General features: G+C 49.5%; 1 protein-coding gene across 5 annotated transcripts in view; it reads left to right on the top strand.

Moving 5' to 3' along the window:
• Positions 1–18747, top strand: part of DPF3 (double PHD fingers 3) — a 289836-nt gene that overhangs the window by 146324 nt on the left and 124765 nt on the right. For all 5 annotated transcript variants that reach the window (XR_011488366.1, XR_011488365.1, XM_070469583.1 and 2 more), the window contains exon 4: positions 12950–13077. Coding sequence is in view for 3 of the 5 variants with exons in the window: in XM_070469583.1 (XP_070325684.1) it covers positions 12950–13077 (128 nt within the window). In the remaining 2 variants the exon portion in view is untranslated. The remainder of the gene's footprint in view (positions 1–12949; positions 13078–18747) is intronic.

The following is an 18747-nucleotide window of genomic DNA, read 5'->3' as shown; positions in this document are numbered from 1 at the left end:
CTGAATCTCTTTAAATTTATGGGAACTGGAAGACTGAGTTTATGTTGGAAAAAAATGAATGAGTGACTCAACCACCCTTGGCACCCCTTCACCACCCAGTCCCCATGGCTGCCCATCCTTTCCTCTGTCTTCCCTCCCAGTCTCCTGGTGTGGGTTCTCCTGAGCTCCCCTCGACAGGCTCTCGGGATGCAGTTATGTCTATGATTCTTGGAGCCTCCCTTGGGCTCCACCATCAGCCCGTTGAGTCCTCTGGGGAGAGAGAGACAAAGAGTTCCCCTGATTTGTGAGATATGGGGCATTGGCCTGGAGCGGAATTGTCTCAAAGCATGAGTTTCCTTCCATCTCAGACCTTCTCATGCGTGATAAGGAGCTGCCACAAGCAATTTGTCATGCCAGCACCCAGTTTGTCCCTCCTGCCTTCCTTTGTGATCCTGCCTGAGTCCAGCCAGCGGTGGGCAGCTTTCAAATAATAAAAAAAAAAGGCCAGGGTGGAACATGGCTTAGAGTTGTCCTTGATCCCAGGTCTTCAGAGCTGAGTTTTGTCAGGAAACCAGGTCAGGGTAAGGGGTGGGGGATCCACTCAGGAAATTTGAGGGACTTCAGAGCAGATCTCAGCCAGGGTTGCAGAACCATCCACTTCTGGTTCAGCCCTACACAGCCCAAAGCTCATCTGTGACATCGCAGGGTGGGGAGTGGGGAGCCGATGGTGGCTGCTGTGAAGTCATTTGTTCTTGGGCTAAATTATACACTGATGGAGTACTCCCCGGGCCTGCTGTCCTCATCCCATCTCCCTCACTGTGAATATCCTGCCCATGTTTCTTTACTACTTGCTGAAAATAAAAATGTGTCTGTGTGGGGGTGGAATGAGGCTGAGAGCTGGGGCGAACTCTTTGGAATTTGAAAGCATTCTCAGCGTCCCTGGACCTATGTGTTTCTCACGCCTAGCATCATCCCTCCAATCAGTCTTGAATAAACATCTTGCAACCTCCTACTTGCCTGAGTGTCTGAAGGACAACACACACAGCATTATTTCTCTCCGCTGACTGACAATAGAGTTCAGTGTTCTCTGCATCTTGCATTTGGCTGCAGGGGCAAATGCAAGGTGTTTCACGGTGCAGCCATCACAGTCCAGGCAATGTGAAGACGGGTAGGGGCCTGGTGCCAGGGAGGGGCCTTCCCTGGACCATTGCCCCCAAGAATGGAGTTCTGTCCTTGCAAAGGGGAAGCTAAGCTGGCAAGAGAGAAAGGTGGATAGTAAATATCCATCAGAAGGCCCTGAAGAGTGGGGCAGATGTTGGGCAAAAGCCAGCTGATTAAGAAAGAGCCTTTAAAAAAAAAAAAAAAAAGAAAGAGCCTTTAACTTCACTTTTTTATTTTTTGAATAAGGATAAAGGTCTGGGAGCAAACTTATGTCCTTCTGGGTTAAATGCTCAGATAGTTTGCTTAGATCAGTTTAACGTCTTCTCATTCCAGACCTTTAGATCTCTGTGGTCTAGGACAGGCTTTGTTTTAGAGGTTGGGACACTGTGGCATGGAATTAGGCAGTGAATTTCCCAAGGGGCATCTGTGGTAAAGCCAAGGAAAAGAACCTGTGGGGGAACCTGTTGGAACTGGTGCAATGTTGCTCTAGGACTCAACACGCACGTCCATCCTGGGGTCTCAGTAGGGCTTCTGAGGCCTTGCCAGGCTCCTTCTGCTCCAGGATCCTTGGGGACCAGCATATCTCTTCAGATTCCAAGGGTGATGGGAAGGAAGGCAGCCAGGAATAGGGTTCTGGTTCTTTCTCTTGGGTTTGTTGTTTTTTTTTTTTTGGCTGCTGTTCAATGACTGGGCGTGATTGACCAGGATAATCACCACCTCCCCCACATGTTATTGAGGGAACATGAATGGTTGGGCAGAAACCCTTGGGGGATGGTAGGTGAAGCTACAGCCCAAAGCAGAGTGTGCCATAGCCGGCCACCAAGCAAGTCCCAGGGACCCTCGGAGGAGTGCCTCCTAAGGGGGCAGTCCAGGCCCGAGTCCTGCCTTCGGGGGCAGCGATGGAGCGGCCTGCTTCGCCAGCCTAGGGTGCTGTCCCTGCCGCACCGAACTGCCAGAACTCTACAGATGGGAGCGGGCCGCGGCCAACTTCCCCAGCTTTTGAAAATCCTGCATCTTAATTAGTTCCCTACTGCTTTTGTACATGGCCCACATTTTAATAGTCTCCGGGCTTCTTCCACCATTTGCTCTCTGATGTTCGGCTCGATTTCTCTTCTCCTCGAGACAGTCCCTCCGACTCCTCCGGCACCCTCCCAGCCCGGGAACAACTTACTGAACGCTGATGTGCCAAGCATGTAGCCTGAGATTGATGAGCCTGTCAGCTGGCTCCCTCTGGCCCCCACCCCACCCCTGCCTCCCCCTCTCCTCCTCACAGGGATGAGCCGGTGGAGTGGGGGGGCAGTGGGTGAGACGGGGGAACGCAGGGGAAGGGACCCGTAGAGCCCCCAGCCAGGTGTGAGCCAACAGACAATGTGACCTTCTCCCGTCTGCAGAGGAGTCCGGCTGTGTCCTTCCGAGGGGGGAAGGACACTGGGCTCCCCACCCCATCTGTCAGTGCTTATCTGTCCCTGCGTGGGGGGTTGCCTGAGCGTGGTACGGCCGGGAGAATGGATGCCTTCAAGTGAATCGGGGGAAATGACCAGTCATTTATCTCTTTCCTGCAGTGTCAAGAGCTGCAGCCATCCATTCTGGAGGCCGGCAACAGCAGCTTCTTCAGCTCTCGGCCTCGTGAGCTGGAGAGAGGTGGGCAGGCCTCTCCAGCCCCTGCTTCGTGCCCTCCTGGCAGCCTGGGGACAGGCGCCGGGTCTGGGGGAAGGGGCCTGGGCCTCTGGCACTGTTCTGCAGGGCTCTGGGAGCCAGGGCTGGCCCAGGAATTGGGCAGCCACTGGGAGCTGGCTGGGCTGTGTGCACAATGGCTGCAGGGATTGCATGACTGGATTTTGCAGTTGGGCTTGGCGGAGCCACGTTTAGAACATAGCTTGTGAGACTGTCACCCTGTTATACCAGGGCCTGTGCACTTGTACCTCTCCCTCCTGGAAGGTGCACACTTTGAGTTCAGAGGCCCATTCTATACTTCATCTGTATCCCCAGCACCCAGTACCCGACTTGGCACATAGTAGGTGGACAGCAAAGATTTATTAAAAGGATGAAGGAAAGAAAAGGGCCTCCTGGTCTCTGATCTTGAGCTTGAAGAACGTGACTTAGTTCTCATCGTGCCCCTTGCACAGAGGAGGGAGCTCGAGCTGGCGAAGGGGAGCCTTTAGAGCTGAGCTGGCCTTCCCATCACTGCCCAGCCTGGCCTGGGCTGGGTTGGGGGTGCCTGTCCTGGCTTTACCATCTCGCCTGTCTTTGGTTTGAGCTCACAGGGGGGCCTTGAGTATGTCAAACAGCTGTGGTCTGCAGGAGACAAGGACTCCCAACAGGAATCACAAGACCTGGGTTCAAGTCCCGACCCCTCCACCCCGGCTGTGTGATTTTGAGCCGTCACCTAATCCCTTTAGCCTTGATTCTCCATCTGGGAAATGTGTATCATGGCAGCTGCTCTGCTTGTTTGCTGGGATTTTTCCAAGAGTCCCGCTGGAAGGTGGGGCTGGAGGGCTTGGCAGATGTGAAGAGACGCCGCTGAGGCCACCCCCACGTAGTGCTGCTGGGCGGGCTGAGGGGGCCTCAGCTGATGCTGTTCCTGTCCCCAGTGCATGCTCACTGCAGGCAGCTCACCGCCCAGCTGGCAGAGTGTGTGCCGTGTGGCCAGAATGGGAACACATTCTGCCTTACAGTCTTTAAAAGCCCAAGGCTAGCACCTTCTGTCCTGAGAAGACCCGGCATCTGGCTATGGGATCTGCCTTTCCCAGAAACACAGCTTGCCCAAGCTCACCCCTGTGTCCCAGGACTCAGTCCTCTGGCATCCGCTGCGGGGAGCACAGAGATAAACTTGGAAGGCTTCCTCTCTGTTTTACAAACACCTGTCACCTCATGGCACTAGGCTGGGCCTGCCTGGCTGGGTCTTTTCTACTGCCCTTGGCCTAGGCTGATCTGCCTTCTCTGAGAACCTCTCCTCTGTGGACTTGCCCTGGTGTGGCTTCATTTCTTTGCCCCTTGGCCCTGGGCACCCATTCTCCACACCTGGCCTCTATCCTGATTCACCGTGTAGGGATGTTCCCTGTCAGGGGCTGGGGAACTGCCCTCTGGATGTATCTAACCACCAGGATGTAGGCACCATGAGGACAGGGCCCTTTCCTAAGCACTGGCTCATGGGTGGTCCCCTCACTTCTACCTTCCTTCAGTTAATTTCAGAATGACCCTATTGAAATATAGACATCATATTGTCACACTTTGCTCGAAACTGCCAGTGTCTTCAAAAGCTATTGTTGTTCAGTTGCTCAGTTGTGTCTGACTCTTTGTGACTCCATGGACTGCAGCATGCCAGGCTTCCCTGTCTTTCACTCTCTCCTGGAGTTTGCTCAAATGTATGTCCATTGAGTCAGTGATGCCATCCAACCATCTCATCCTTTGTCGTTCCCTTCTCTTCCTGCCCTCAATCTTTCCCAGCATCAGAGTCATTTCCAATGAGTCGGCTCTTTGCATCAGGTGGCCAGAGTACCGGCGCTTCAGCGTCAGTCCTTCCAATGAATATTCAGGGTTGATTTCCTTTAGGATTGACTGGTTTGATCTCCTTGCAGTCCAAGGGAATAAACATTCTTGCAGAGGCCTACACAGCCCTTCAAGGTCCCAGCACTCTCTGAACTGGGCTCCTGCTCTCCCCCTGGCTCACTGTGCTCTGGGCAGACAGACCCCAGCTTCAGAGCCTTTTTGTGCTGGCTTCTTTGCCTAGAACATCCTTTCCTGATGAGCAGTGTGGCCCCCTCCCAGCTCCTTCAGGTTAGTGCTTTCCAGACACATCTAAACATGGACCCATCCTCCCATCACTCCTGATGTTCCAGATTCCCCTATCGCTGTCCCCCCCACCCCCTCTTTGTTTATCTCCAAAGCAATGATTACCATCTGCCATTCTATGGGTCTTGTTTGTTTATTTTCTGTCTTGTTTCTATGTCACTAGAATATAAGTTCTACGAGGGCAAGAATTTCTGTCTCTTGTTCATAGCCATGTCCTCGGCACCTAGGACAGAGCCTGGTACCCAGTAAATGCTCAATAATTACTTGTCAAATTAATGAATAGAGCACAGGCTCATCCATGTGGTTCTGCTGTGGTCTCCAAATCTTCCGTACGCATTCCCCTTTCGCACCCCCACCCCCCAAACTAGAGCAGCATCTCAGCTCCGAGCCGAGTCCCACCCTCAGCCTCTCTGTCCTCTGCTCCATACTTGGCTTCTTCACTTCCATTCCCCCTGGGCCCATGTCCAGGTGGGGGGAGCTGTTTCTCATCACATCTGATGGTCTGAGTGTGTTAGAAGGGGAGGAGTTTTGCTTAGAAGTGCAAGAGAGGGAGACTTTAGGAGGTGAAAAAGAGGGGCTCTCATGAATCGAGCATCTCCCTGTGCAGACAGTCTATGTCCGTGACCTCATACAGCCCCATAACAACACTGGGGAGTGGACTTTGTTCTGCGGACGAGGAGAGCAAGGCCAAGTGTGCGGTACAGGGTACGAGACCTGAGATTTCACCCCAGATGGCTTGCAGTTTCCAGTGATCAGTATTCCCTTGAACCATTTCATCACTCCATCCATTCCCGCTGTCCTTCCCCTCCCTCACATTGCTGCTAAGTTGTATCAACTTGGTTGGTCCGCTAACCAGCAGAGTGGTGAGCTTCCTTCAACAGTGTGGGTGTTTCCTGTGTCTCAGAGTTGGGAGATTGCTTATCTATGGTGCTGACCTCTGGGTGCTGCTTCCAGGGGCTCATCCTTGCATGTTGGCAATGGGTGAGTGGGTTGGCAGAGCAGAGGGTGGGGACCACAGGCCTTCTGGGGGACATGATCAGCCCTCCTGTGGCGTGGCTATCCTGGGCCTCTAAAACAATTGGTAACAAGGACCTGCAGGGCGCAGCCTGGGTGATGGGTCCTCATTGTAAACCTCATCTATTTTGAGCTTTATGAATCACAAAGCAGGGAGTCAAACACAGCCAAGAAAACGGCACCCCTGAGGAATGAGCAGATGGATTCCAGGGGCCCATCACCATCTCAGGAAATCAGGGCTTCAGTCCCCACCAGTATCCTCCCCCATGGGGTGAGTGATAGCAATCCCCTCCTCCTCCTTCCCCGTGAGCCTGAGAGTCTGGTGGGCATAAATGAAATAATGATTCTTAAACATTTTGCTCCTTGTATAAATCCAAGGAAATGTGATGAGCTTAACCCCTCAAAATAATAAGCAACCAGAATAGAAGACTGCACATTTGTATTTTTTACAGAAAACTAGAGTCAGGTGGGGAAAAAAAATTTGAGCACTCATGATGTAGCAGGAGGGCTGTCTGCCATTGTCTGTGGGATTTCTCCCTCCTTTGCACCATGGCTCTATCTCCAGGCTCCTGCGTCAGAGAGAGCCCGTGATGGATGGATGGATGGATGTGGCTTGTCGGGGTGTTTCACCACGATTTCCCTTGGGGCAGCCTGTCTGTCGGCAGAGCACAGCCTCCCCAAAGATGCTATCTCTTGCAAACTCGACAGCTAACAGACAGCTCCCCTCTTTGTATATTTCCCCAAAGAAGAACTGTCTTAATCTGTTTTTTATATGGCATATTTTATTATAATCCATATATGACTTTCAGGTTCCCAGTCCTCCATCCCAAGCCAAAAAAAAAATGCATGAGGAGTCAGAGGCTCCATGAGTCCGTGACATCCAAGCGTTTGCATTTTTAAATGACCTGGGATTTAATTACTCACCACGCTCCCGTGTTGCACTTTCGGGTTCATCTTGCCTGCATCCTGTTAATGAGCTCAGTGGCTCCAACAACCCAGTGGAAGCCTTGCATTTGGTGCGTTGGGTGGCAGGCTTGGGGCACCTATGGCAAAAGTCTGTGGCTTTGATCTTAACCTGAGAGGATGGCTGCCCCGTCCACAGCCCGGGAGAGAAGTCACTGCTCTTCACTGGTGACTTTTTTGTTTTGTTTTGCTTTTATTTGTTCTTTTCTTTCTTTTTCTTTTCTTAAAAAGACTTCTATGCTTCAATCCTTGTTTGTCTAAGAGGTTTTTTCTTATTTGGAAACCGATTTGCTTCGGTTTGCACAGAAGCTGTCTCTGGTGTGATGGATCGTGCTGGAAGTCACCCAAGGAGTATCTCTGTTCCCAATTAGAAGTGGAGGCAAAGCTGCATATGGGGGCCCGGGGAGGCGGCTGGCTTGGGTGACAGCTGCTGCCGCTCTGGAGAGAGTAACGATCCATGGGTTTATATCCATGTGTATAAAATCAGGCTAATTTAAAGATGAATTATGTGTGTGTGTTTTAGACCATTTTCTTTTAATGTTAAGTGTTTGATGGCTCCTGTCAGGTTATGTGGTCCCCATATTTGTGCAAGGATCAAAATGAATACGCTTTTAAAAAATTATTAAACCCTATATCCAGATGAGCTGTATTAGAATAAAACTGAATCAATGATGTCCCTACGGGCTCCATAGGGAGCGTGTCTAGGACGTGCATTGTGTAAGAGCTTGGACCTGTTACTTTATTTTGCCTTCACGCTGGGACCTCCCGTGGTCCAGAGGCAGGGAATGTACCCTCTGCTGCCTTATGGGGAGGGCACTGTTTAGCCTGTCACTGTGACCTTGTGGGCTTTACCCATAGTGCATTGAAACCAGAGTTTGCCAGGGGTCAGCTAGAATGCTGTTCAGGAATGACTCTCAGAAGGGTATCAGGTAGACAATGCTAAGAACTGTATTTAAAATGTCCTCACAGTTTTGAGAAGCAAAATTTTAACAAATGTTGTTTTTAATGCTATAAACCTGTAGTGTTTCATAGGGTAACCACCAGTCCCGTGTGGCCATGGGACCCTTGAAATGTGGCCAATCTGTATTGAGTTGTGCTGAAACTGTAAAATGCACACTAGATATCCAAGATTTAATGTGAATGAAATAATGTAAACTATCACGGTAATTTAAAAATATGGATTACATGTTGAAGTGATAATGTTTTGAATATATTGGGTTAGATAAAATGGATGTCAAGACTAATTGCACCTGTTGCTCTTTGCTTTTATAAATGTGGCTACTAGAAAATTTAGAATTACATGAATGGCTTGCATTATATTTCTGTTTGACTGTGTTGCTGTGCCATTAAGTCAGAATCATTCAAACTTCAATGATAATAACATATAGCATTTATAAGATGCTTAGAACACCCCAGGCTCTTTACATATATGATCTAATTTTGTATCTTAAGTTGTTTTTATTTTTTGATTTTGAGCCTGCATTATTATTATTATTATTTAATTTATTTATTATTTTACTTTACAATATTGTATTGGTTTTGCCATACATTGACATGAATCCACCATGGGTGTACATGTGTCCCCCATCCTGAACCCCGCTCCCACCTCCCTCCCCAACCCATCCTTCTGGGTCATCCCAGTGCACCAGCCCTGAGCAACCATCTCATACATTGAACCTGGACTGGCGATTCGTTTCACATATGATAATTTACTTGTTTCAATGCCATTCTCCCATATCATCCCATCCTCGCCCTCTCCCACAGAGCCAAAAGACTGTTCAATACATCTGTGTCTCTGGAATCTTAAGTTTTAAATAGGAAAAGGGTGAAGAAAAAATTGATAGCCTCTTTTCCTCACTGTTTCCCATACTAGTTTTTGTGGGGATCTTTTCAGAGTTTGTTTATGGGATATATTACCACATTTAATTCTCGTGCTAACACTATGAAATAGATACTGTGATAATTCCCATTTAACATATAAGGAAACAGAGACTTAGAGGTTGAAGTAACCAGCTTGTGGTCCTTTGGCTAAAACATGGCAAAGCCAGGGATTGACTTCAGGGATTTCTGAAAGCAGAACATCTATGAGCCGATTAAATACTTTGGAAACTTTCTCTGTGACCCTGGAAAGGTCTCTGTCTTTCTGGGCCTCACATTTCTCATGAAGTGATTGGACTCTGGATGCTGTTGGGGAGCTTTTCTAGCTCTTCAAATGTAGGAGAGCCCATTCAACTCTTCCCATTTTGCTTCTCTTCTCCCTCTTGCTTCTGACCTTGCGCCCATCTCAGAGGGCCAGGACCAGAGGACCAAGAAGGTGGATTGAATGATCAGAAAGCAGGATGGAGGAATAGTTAGCAGGGGAGGAAGAAGGAGCAGGGGGAGGAGGAAGCGAAAGTCTACCAGTGACGGAAAATTCTCTATGAGTTCAGTACTGTTGTGCTGGGTGAATACCCCACAGAGATGTTCACATAGAACACAGTCTAAGACCTTGACACAGACCTGCCCTCGGCCTCAGCAAAGGTCTGCCTTTTATCTTGAAACGCGAAAACTGTGGAGAGGGTCTAGGGATGCAGTGAACATGCACAAAGGTTTGGAAAAAGACTTTTCATGGAAGGACCAAATCGAGGCAAGGTGAAGTTCATACAGACTCGCAATTAGGTGAATGGGTTCTGAGGCAGACTGGGGTTAAAGTGGGATTTGGCCCCTGACCAGCTTTCTGATACTAGGCAAGTTCTAAGTCTCCCTAAGCTGCAGCATCCTTATCTTGAAATGGGATGATAACTGTACTCACCTCTTGGGTGGTGGTGGGGATTAAGTGATACACGGCAGTAACAGCTGACACAGTGAGTGTTTACTACCTACCAGGCATTTTACCACATGTAGATTGTGTTTTTATCTTCCCTTGTAGTTCAGTCGGTAAAGAGTCTGCCTGCAATGCAGGAGCCCCGGGTTCAATCCCTGGGTCAGGAGGATCCCCTGGAGAAGGAAATGGCAACCCACTCCAGTACTCTTGCCTGGAGAATCCCATGGACAGAGGAGCCTGGCAGGCTGCAGTCCATGGGGTCACAAGAGTGGACACGACTGAGCGACTAAACCACCACCACCAGGGATTCTGCGTGTACATAAACACATCAGTGCTCGTTGGGGCTGAGCCTGCAATCTACTACTAATACAATGAGTGGGGCTCTCATCACCATTTTTACTGTGTCTAGGAAAGATCCTTTGGCTGCATTCTTGTCCTGCTGAGTGGCTCCCGGTGAAGTTACTTAACTTTTCTGAGCCTCGGGTGACTCGTTTATAAAATGAGATAATTAAAGCAGATGATCTGTAAGGCCTTCTCAACTGTAAAATACTGTGCAGTTCTGGAAATAGAATTTATTTAGTGTTGAGAAGGCTGAGGGGGATACTAAAATATGAACTTCATATATATATATAAATGTATATATGATTCTTATAAGTTTGAAGGATGGTGAACAGCTGTTCTCTTTTGGCTGAGGACAGGGCATGAGGCAACACATTTTAATTGTTTGAGATTAGACGTTTGGAAGCCTTTCCTGACTTGTGAGAAAGACTAATGTGTCATTGGAGCAGACTCTAGAGCTGCACACTTTGAACTCATCAAGGCAGACGGTTGGCTATTTTTCTGACACTGAGACGTAACTTCATCACACAGGCCTTCCCTGAAGCCTTGATCTTAAATAGATACCCAACCCCACACCGCCCCCAGCACCATACTCTTCCTTCATATTTCACCCTGTTGTTTTCCTCCATAGCACTCATCACCCTTTGCATGTTTATTTTGTACTTAGCGCTTAATGTCTGTCCTTTTAGATTGTAAACCATGTAAAAGCTGGATTGGTCATTATTTGGTTCATCTCCTGTGAACCTGGAGTGATTGTCACATAGCAGGTGCTCAGTAAATATTTGCAGAATGAATAGATGGGTGAATGAGTTTCAGGGGTGGTTGGCTTGGTGGTAGTGCTTCTTGATAGAAGTGAACCCTCTGCTTGCCTTTTTTGGTAAGAAAAATGCCAAAGACCTTACCTTTCAAGAATATTATATAATATTATATATTTAAGTATATTATCTGATATACTGTTTCTCTTTCCCATCATCATCTCCTGGGGTCTGGTCACACGTGCGTGTGAGTTTCTTCAGTTTCGGTCGGCTGCTCGAGCGCCCTTTCTTGTGGGCTGATCGGCCTGCATCTGGTTCTAGTGGAGGAGACAGAAGGGGTAGGTGGAGTTTCGTTTGAGGGAAAATAAAGCCCAAGGGCTTCCCTGGTGGCTCAGATGGTAAAGAATCTGCCTGCGGTTTGGGAGACCTGGGTCGGGAAGATCCTCTGGAGGAGGGCATGGCAACCCACTCCAGTATTCTTGCTGGAGAATTCCCACGGACAGAGGATCCTGGCAGGCTACAGTTCATCGGGCTCACAGAGAGTTGGATATGGCTGAGCAACTTAGTACACCCATACAAAGCCCAGTGGAACATGGCTTGGTTGTCCTGGTTATTTCCATTTGCTCCCCTAGATCTGCTTTTTGTTGTTCTTCGCACCGCCCTGTGCCCCCGGAAGTTGACCTCAGTGGCTTTATCAGTGAGGTTCCCTTGCCCTCTGGCTTCCGGTTGAGGTTGACCAATGGGAGGACAGAGCAGGAAGACGAGGGAAGGAGACAGAGGTTGGGCGTGTGTGCCTGGATTCTCTGGCCCACGGGCTCACAGAACTCCTACACGAGAGCTTGCCCAGGCTCTGTCCAGGTCTTGCAAATATGCTCTCTCTGTCCCTCCAGGAACAGCAATGCTCATAACTCCCTACCATTAACTCCCCTGGGTGCTTCCCCATTCCTTGTCCCCTCATTCCTGTCCACTCTTCTGTGAATAGTCCCCACACTGGTCTCCATACAGATGGGCCATTGGTTCCCCTGACCATTTGCTGGGGCACCTCACCCTGTGGTCTTGCCCCATCTCTCCTGAGAGAGGGTTGGGACCTTGCATCTAATTGCAGGGTCCGGGGTATGAGGTACAGGGTCCAAAGAGAGGGTTGGAGGGATCTTTTGTAGTCAGTCTGAGTGTGATCACCTGTTCCTGAGGTTTCTGTTTTTAATGAAACAACAACAACAACAAACTGACCAAAAGACCTCCACCCATCCTCTGGGTAGGAGACGGGAGGACTTCTCGAGAAAGGGGGTTCAGTGTCTCTCTCTGGTTTCTCTCATGGGCAGGGCCGGCTCTGGTTACCACTGCTCAGGTGGCCCCATGACCTCCAGCCCCAGGAAACCAATCAAACTCTGATGTCTTCAGAACACACGTTCCAACGTGTGGGCACTGCAGCTCCTGGCTGCTGATTGGCGGCCTGTTAGGCATCCGCTCCTTCATTCTGTTTCTTCCCTGGGCTTCAGAGGCCTTTACTTCCCCGGTGAGTTGATTAGAACAGCCTCTCTGAGGTTGAAATAGCTTTTCACAGAGCAGACTGGAGCTGGGCAGCCAGCATGGCCGCGAGGAGGTCATGGAGCTGACAGATGAGAGTTGGCCTGGAGGGAGAGGATAATAAGACTTGAGGCCAACACTGGTGCACTGCTTTAGAGTTTTCAAAGTGCTTCAGTGTGAAGGAACACATTTATGCTCCACAAAATGGCCTGGTTGGGGGGTTGGGCATTGTCACCCTCACTTTGTAGATGTGCAAAGAAGGGCTGGGGGGGTGGTCCTTGAATGTCTCATCCAAAGTCACAGGGTCGGAGAGTGGCGGAAGCAAGAGAGAGACCCTGCCCGTCTGACCCTGTGTCCATCAGGTGTCCCTCCTACCCAGCCTCCACTGTCTCTGAGGGAGCAGGCAGGGGTGGGCTCTGGCTTAGAGACTGGGAACTGGAGACGGAAAAGCCGGACCTGACTCCAGTGTTTGCGTTCGGCCAGGAGGAGAGCATGCAGGCCGTCTAAAGTCCTTCTCAGATGCTGCGGTTCCTGCTTGCCCTCAAGGGCCCCCCGGCTCCTGTCGCTCCTGTCCTTCCTGTCCTGAGTGGGCTGACGCTGCTTCTCTGTTTTTCAGAAGTGGAGCTGCCCCTGAAGAAGGATGGGTTCACCTCAGAAAGCACTACCCTGGAAGCCTTGCTCCGCGGTGAGGGAGTGGAGAAGAAGGTGGATGCCAGGGAGGAAGAGAACATCCAGGAAATACAGGTATTTCTGTGCTTGTGGGGTAGCTGGTGGGGGAGGCGGTGACCCCGAGCTTCACCACCCTGCCTCTAGAACTGCAGTCCCAAGTTGGGGCCTCCTCTCCAGGGCCAGGACTGCATCTCCACTGCCCCAAGGCTCCATTGCTGGGAAGCTGGCCTCCCCGTTCATCCACTCAAAATGGACTTTGGGAGCCTGTGTGTGCCAGACACTGTGCTAGGCCCTGGGGACACAGAAGTGAGCAAGACTGACCGAGTCTTCACCCTGGCGGGGCGCCAGCAGCAGAAAGCTTGGTTGTACAGGAGCCAGCCTCCCGGGGAGTCCCCCCCCAACCCCTGCCTCACGCCCCATCCTCCCCCGCTCTAGTTCACTGGCCACCTTGTTCTTCCCCCGCCCTGCTACTCCTCCTTCAAGGCCAGTTTAGAGGTCACCCGCCCCCTGCCAGGGGGGTTTGGTGGTTCCTGTCCTCATGTGTCCACCACCCTCTGTGCACAGCCTGGCTAAGGCTGTCACCAGGCAGGTCACCATGTAGCGTTATAATGGTCACTCTGTTCTTCTTTATGTTTCTTGAGTCTTCATTGTTGGCACGTTGGAATAATATTAATTAATATAAATATGAAATACCAGTTTTTAATAATTAAGCATAATGAGATTATTAAAATTAAGTCATGTTTATACTTTACATTAAAATTTTATATTTTATGTTGTACACATATATGGCTATAAAATTACATCTTTATTATTAATTTTGCATTCAATTTAATATTCATGTACTAATTGATTAGCATGGTAATTAAATGACTACCAGTTACATGTTTGGTTTGCTTTGTAAGTACCGCCAGCATGGGGAATCTGTCCAGCTGGGGATGGGGCTGTCGTGTTCACCATTGAACCCTTGGGGCCTTGCATGAGTCCAGCAGAGTCAGGTCGCAATAAAGGCATTGAATGAGTCCATGTACGTGGTCTTCTCTGCCATTCCTGCCTTCAGATAAATATGTACTAAGTCGTTTCAGCTGTGTCTGAATCTTTGCAGACCCCATGGTCTATGGCCTGCCAGGCTCCTCTGTCCATGGGATTCTCCAGGCAAGAATACTGGAGTGAATTGCCATTTCCTTCTCTAGGGGATCTTCCAGCCTCAGGGATCAAATCCGTGTCTTAAGTCTTCTGCAGTGGCAGACAAGTTCTTTACCACTAGCGCCACCTGGGAAGCCCCAAAAGAGAACAGGCTCTGTTCTATCTAGAGCCTCAGCAATTAATCACCGGGCTCCTCTGTCCATAGAATTCTCCAGGCAAGAATGCTGGATGGTCGAGTCTCTTCTGTTTGGTCGTCACAGCACGGCTTCTCAGAGTTACAGCCCTAGTAAAGATCCTTATTGATGCAAACCTTTATTTGTCTGACACACCTTAGAGTCGTCTTCGACCCCTGTCTTTCTCCCACACCCAGTATCCATTCATCAGGTATCCTGTCCACGGCTCCCTTAACGCAAATCCAGAGGGGAGCTCTTCTCCCCATACGTCCTGCAGCTGCCCTTGTCCACGCTCTCACCTCTCCCATCTGAACTGTTGCTGTTGGTTTCTGAGTAGCCCCCTGCTGATGACTGACAGGGGCCCTTCCCTGTGTGCAGAGCCCTGCCCTGGTCCCTGTTCTCCCGAGTAAAAGTCACGTCCTCTCCCCTCCCTCTGACTTGCTGCTTCCTCTTCCACGCTCACTCGGCTCCAGGCACCCCGATCGTTTGCCACTCACTCTTACACCAGGCACGCCCCACCTCTGGCCGTGCTCTGGCTGCTTCCTCTGCCTGCAAAGTCCTCTCCCCAGACATCTGCTCAGCTCTCACCCTCACCTTCTTCAAGTTCAGCCCCCGTCTCTTCTGCTCTGTGAAGTCTCCCCTGGCCGCTGAATGTAATATCACATCCTGTGTCCTCCCCACCCACCAGCAGTCCTCATTCTCTTACTCTGCTTTCCTCTTCTTTTTCCCCATAGGTTTTATCATCTAACATAACTTATAATTTACTAATTTATTATCCTATTGTTTGTTTTCTGTTTTTGTTTCCAACAGAATGTAAACTCTTCGAGGGCAGAAATCTCTTGTTTATCTTGTTTGCACCTCTTTTGTATCTCAAAGCCTAAACACTGTCTGGCACATAGTAGTTCAATTCAGTTCAGTTCAGTCGCTCCGTTGTGTCTGACTCTTTGCGACCCCATGGACTGCAGTAGACACACAATAAATATTCATTGCGTGGATGCACGAGTGAACAGATTCCTGTGAGTTGCCATCCCCAGTCCATCCTCTCTCCATGTCCTGCTTTGATAGCTGACCTTTCATCCCCGAACACAACTCTGCTTGTATCATACCCTTGTTTAAAAAGCTCGACCTAACATGCTTTTGTTTCCTGCTAAATAAATGCAAAATGATGAGTGTTATCTTCTTGGGCCTCCTCTCTCGGCTCCTAACCTAGTTTTCAGGCTTATTTCCCACGATTCCTTTACTCCCTCTGTTCTCCAGCCTTCTTCCCTCCATGCCTTTGGTCATGCTGTGCCCTTTATCTGGCGAACCTTTTCTTCCATCACCACGTGTACAAATTCCTCCCATCTATTAGGCTCAGCCCCAATAGCACCTTCCCCGTGAAGCCTTTCTTGATCACACCCACCCCCTAGTTCTCTTTTTACCCCTGGCATTTAGAGCACCTAGTATTTTCTTTTTCTTCTTCTTCTTTTTTTACTCTTCATGTATTATACCCCATTTTTTTGACTTTTAGGTCTTTGAAGTCACCGTCTGTCCCATCTGTAATGCCGGTTAAGAGTATTTTTGCGCAGTTAGTGTAATTTGACCAAGTCAGTGAGGGTGACAGAACCATTATCCAGAAGTCTTGATGCTCCAGTGATAGGCAACCCTTTCCTTTTTGAGCTGGAGATGAGTGTGAGTCCTTCTCGGGCAGCATCAGGCCAGTGTGCAGGTTGTCATTGTTGAATCATCATCATCGCCCTCATCCCTGTTGTAAACGGAAAGTCTACTGTGTGCAGAGCACGGGGCTGCCATCCGCTGTGCGAGAAGCCAAAACCAGGACCAAAAGCCAGATGAGTGTACATGTTTTTATTGACTTTGTTTATTAAAATAAAGTATGCATGTAGCAAATGGACTGTTTTGTTCATTTTCCTTTCATTCATTCATTCCACCAAAATTTATTGAGGGCCTCCTCTGAGCAGGCCTTGTGCTGGGTTCTGGGGAAACAGGGAAACCAAGGAGAGATCTGTCCTCACCTCTCATGCTTATATTCTAGTGTGACGTATAGATGGAAAGCAAGTAAACAAGTCAAATAGCTGCCTTTCAGGATAAGTGCCATGAAAAGAACAGAGTGCAGAGACTCAATCTAAGAGGAGGGACAGATTCTAGGTGGTGTCCTAAGGGAGACAAGGGCTATCCCCCAGTCCTGTGAGAGGAGAAGCTGTCAGCAAAGCGAGGGACCTGGGGAAGGGCTTTCTGGGTGGAGGAATGGTGCTCTTGAAGTTCTCATGATAGATCTGAGCTCATTGCACTGAAAGAACAGAGGCTGGTGTGGCTGGAGCAGGGTTTCAGGGAGGGAAGGGCCCAGGATAGGGCTGGAGAGGTGGGCAAGGCCAGACCTGGAGGAGACTCATGATTTCATGGGACATGAAAAGGCAAGCCATTCAAGTGGTTTTCACCAGGGCAGTGAATTTGTGTTTCCTAAAGACCTGTCTGGCTGCTGTGTGGAAAGGAGACTGGATGCAGGCCTGCAGTGGAAGAAGGGAAATCAGCTAGGAGAATTTTGCACTGTTCCAACTAGTGATACCAGAGTCTTTAAAGAAGAATTCCTCTGAAATGCAAAACAACAACAACAACAAATTCCTCCTTTTTAAAAAAAGTCAAAAAGCACAATTACAATCATTATCATCACCGTTAAGACTGTTTAAGAGTCTCAGGGAGAAAAGTTATTTGAAAACGTGTTTGTTTTCCAGGTAATACCCTTGGCCAGGGAATGTAGGCATGTCACGGGGGGGTGAGCTGACACAACTAGCTGGACACAACTGCCCTGCTCTCCTGGTACAGGATGCCCCCTCTGCTTCCTGAGCTCCGAATACGAGTTCTGTTTGTGAGGAGCTCCTGGCTCCTCCTGTGCTGTGTAGGGAGGCATCTGGTGTCAGGGCCACGTCGTAGGAAATGCAGAAACACGGGAAACGCCGCTGTCACATGTGAGGCCCGAAGCTCAGACCAGAGGGTCTAGAGATTCAGGGAGGCAGATGGGAAGAGGGAGGGAGAAGTCAGTTTCCTCCCAGACATTGAGACTGTGCAGTGTGTCTGGGGACAAGTGCAACGGCCTTCCCCAGCTTTTGCCTTCTAACCCAGAGTCTATATGGTGGGTAATAGACTCCTTCATAATGAAACAAATTCGAATGGAGTCAGATTTGCACTGAGATGCCAGAGGCAATGACCTTTAAAGTCAAGACACTCGGAACTTACCATGATTAAATGACTTCAACACCCAGGAAGTTTGCAAGGTGCCTCTACAAACAGCAACAGCACACCTTGCATTTATGCCACATCTTTTCACTGAAGCCTGCGGAGGACCTGGCTTGTCACTGTCCCGCCCGTGTTCCCCCTGATGGTTCAGGAAGCCAAGGTGCAGAGAGTCTGGGCTGCTTGCGCTGGGCCGCGACCAGCCTTCCCTAGCTGCGGGCCAGAGGTCGTGTCCAGCTGCTGCTGCTGCGTCTCTGTTAGGTGTCTATGGCTGGCCCAGAGAGCCTCAGTGCTCAGCTGATGCCTTCCCATGTAAACCTGGTAGAGAAGCCAGAGAAAGATTTACGATACCTGTTTTGAGTTCTTTGGGAGAGTTTGGTTAATTAGCAATATCCTGACCACAGTGATGGGAATGGAACTCTCTGACAAGAAGGCAGTGGGAGAAGGTCACTGGAAACTCACCCTGGGCTTCCTGCTTTGACGGCAAGCCAAGGGCATGGCCCAGGAGGCCCCTTGAACAGTGATGGTGATACTAGAAATCAGTACCATGCCTGCTGCCTTCTAAGCCTTTTCATAGCTTGTGCGATTGTCACACCATCACCATAGGATGGGTGGATGCCAATGTCCTGTATGACTTGGTGCCCGCCCACCTTTCCAGCATCATCTTATGCCAATCTCTCCCTGAGCCACTGAGTGCTGGTCACACTGGCCTCCTCGTGCTCCCTGGACAAGCTATGTTCACCTCCCTGCTTTTGGGTGTCTGCTCGTGCTGTTCCCTGGAATTCTTTCCCTCCTCTTCTCCCCTCAGTCCCTGGTCCCAAGGTTAGTCCCTGTTCATCCTTTACGTCTCAACACCCTTTGTTCACTTCCTCAGGTGAGCCCTGCCTGACCTCAGATAAGGTAAAGTTTCTTTCTAACAGCCTCTCACAGCACCTTGAATTTGTCTGTCTCTGTTTCCATAGCAGTTGTAATTATGTGGTTATGTATGCTGTTTGAATCTGTTTTCCCTGCATTAGGCTGGAGAGTCCACTGGGGCCAGGTCTGTAGCCACACTGTGGCTGATCTAGGACAGCACCTACCAAGTAGTCAGCCCTAGATAAATGTTTGTTGATTCTCTGAATGAATGAGTTCCTATTTTGTAACTGGGGAACCTGAGGCATGAAGCAATGATGACTCTCCCAGGGTCACACAAGAGCTTAAA

This window comes from Odocoileus virginianus, chromosome 6 (assembly GCF_023699985.2).
Source record: "Odocoileus virginianus isolate 20LAN1187 ecotype Illinois chromosome 6, Ovbor_1.2, whole genome shotgun sequence".
Lineage (NCBI taxonomy): Eukaryota > Metazoa > Chordata > Mammalia > Artiodactyla > Cervidae > Odocoileus > Odocoileus virginianus.
The sequence above is the reverse complement of the archived record's forward strand: the minus strand, read 5'-3'. Positions and strand labels throughout refer to the sequence as shown.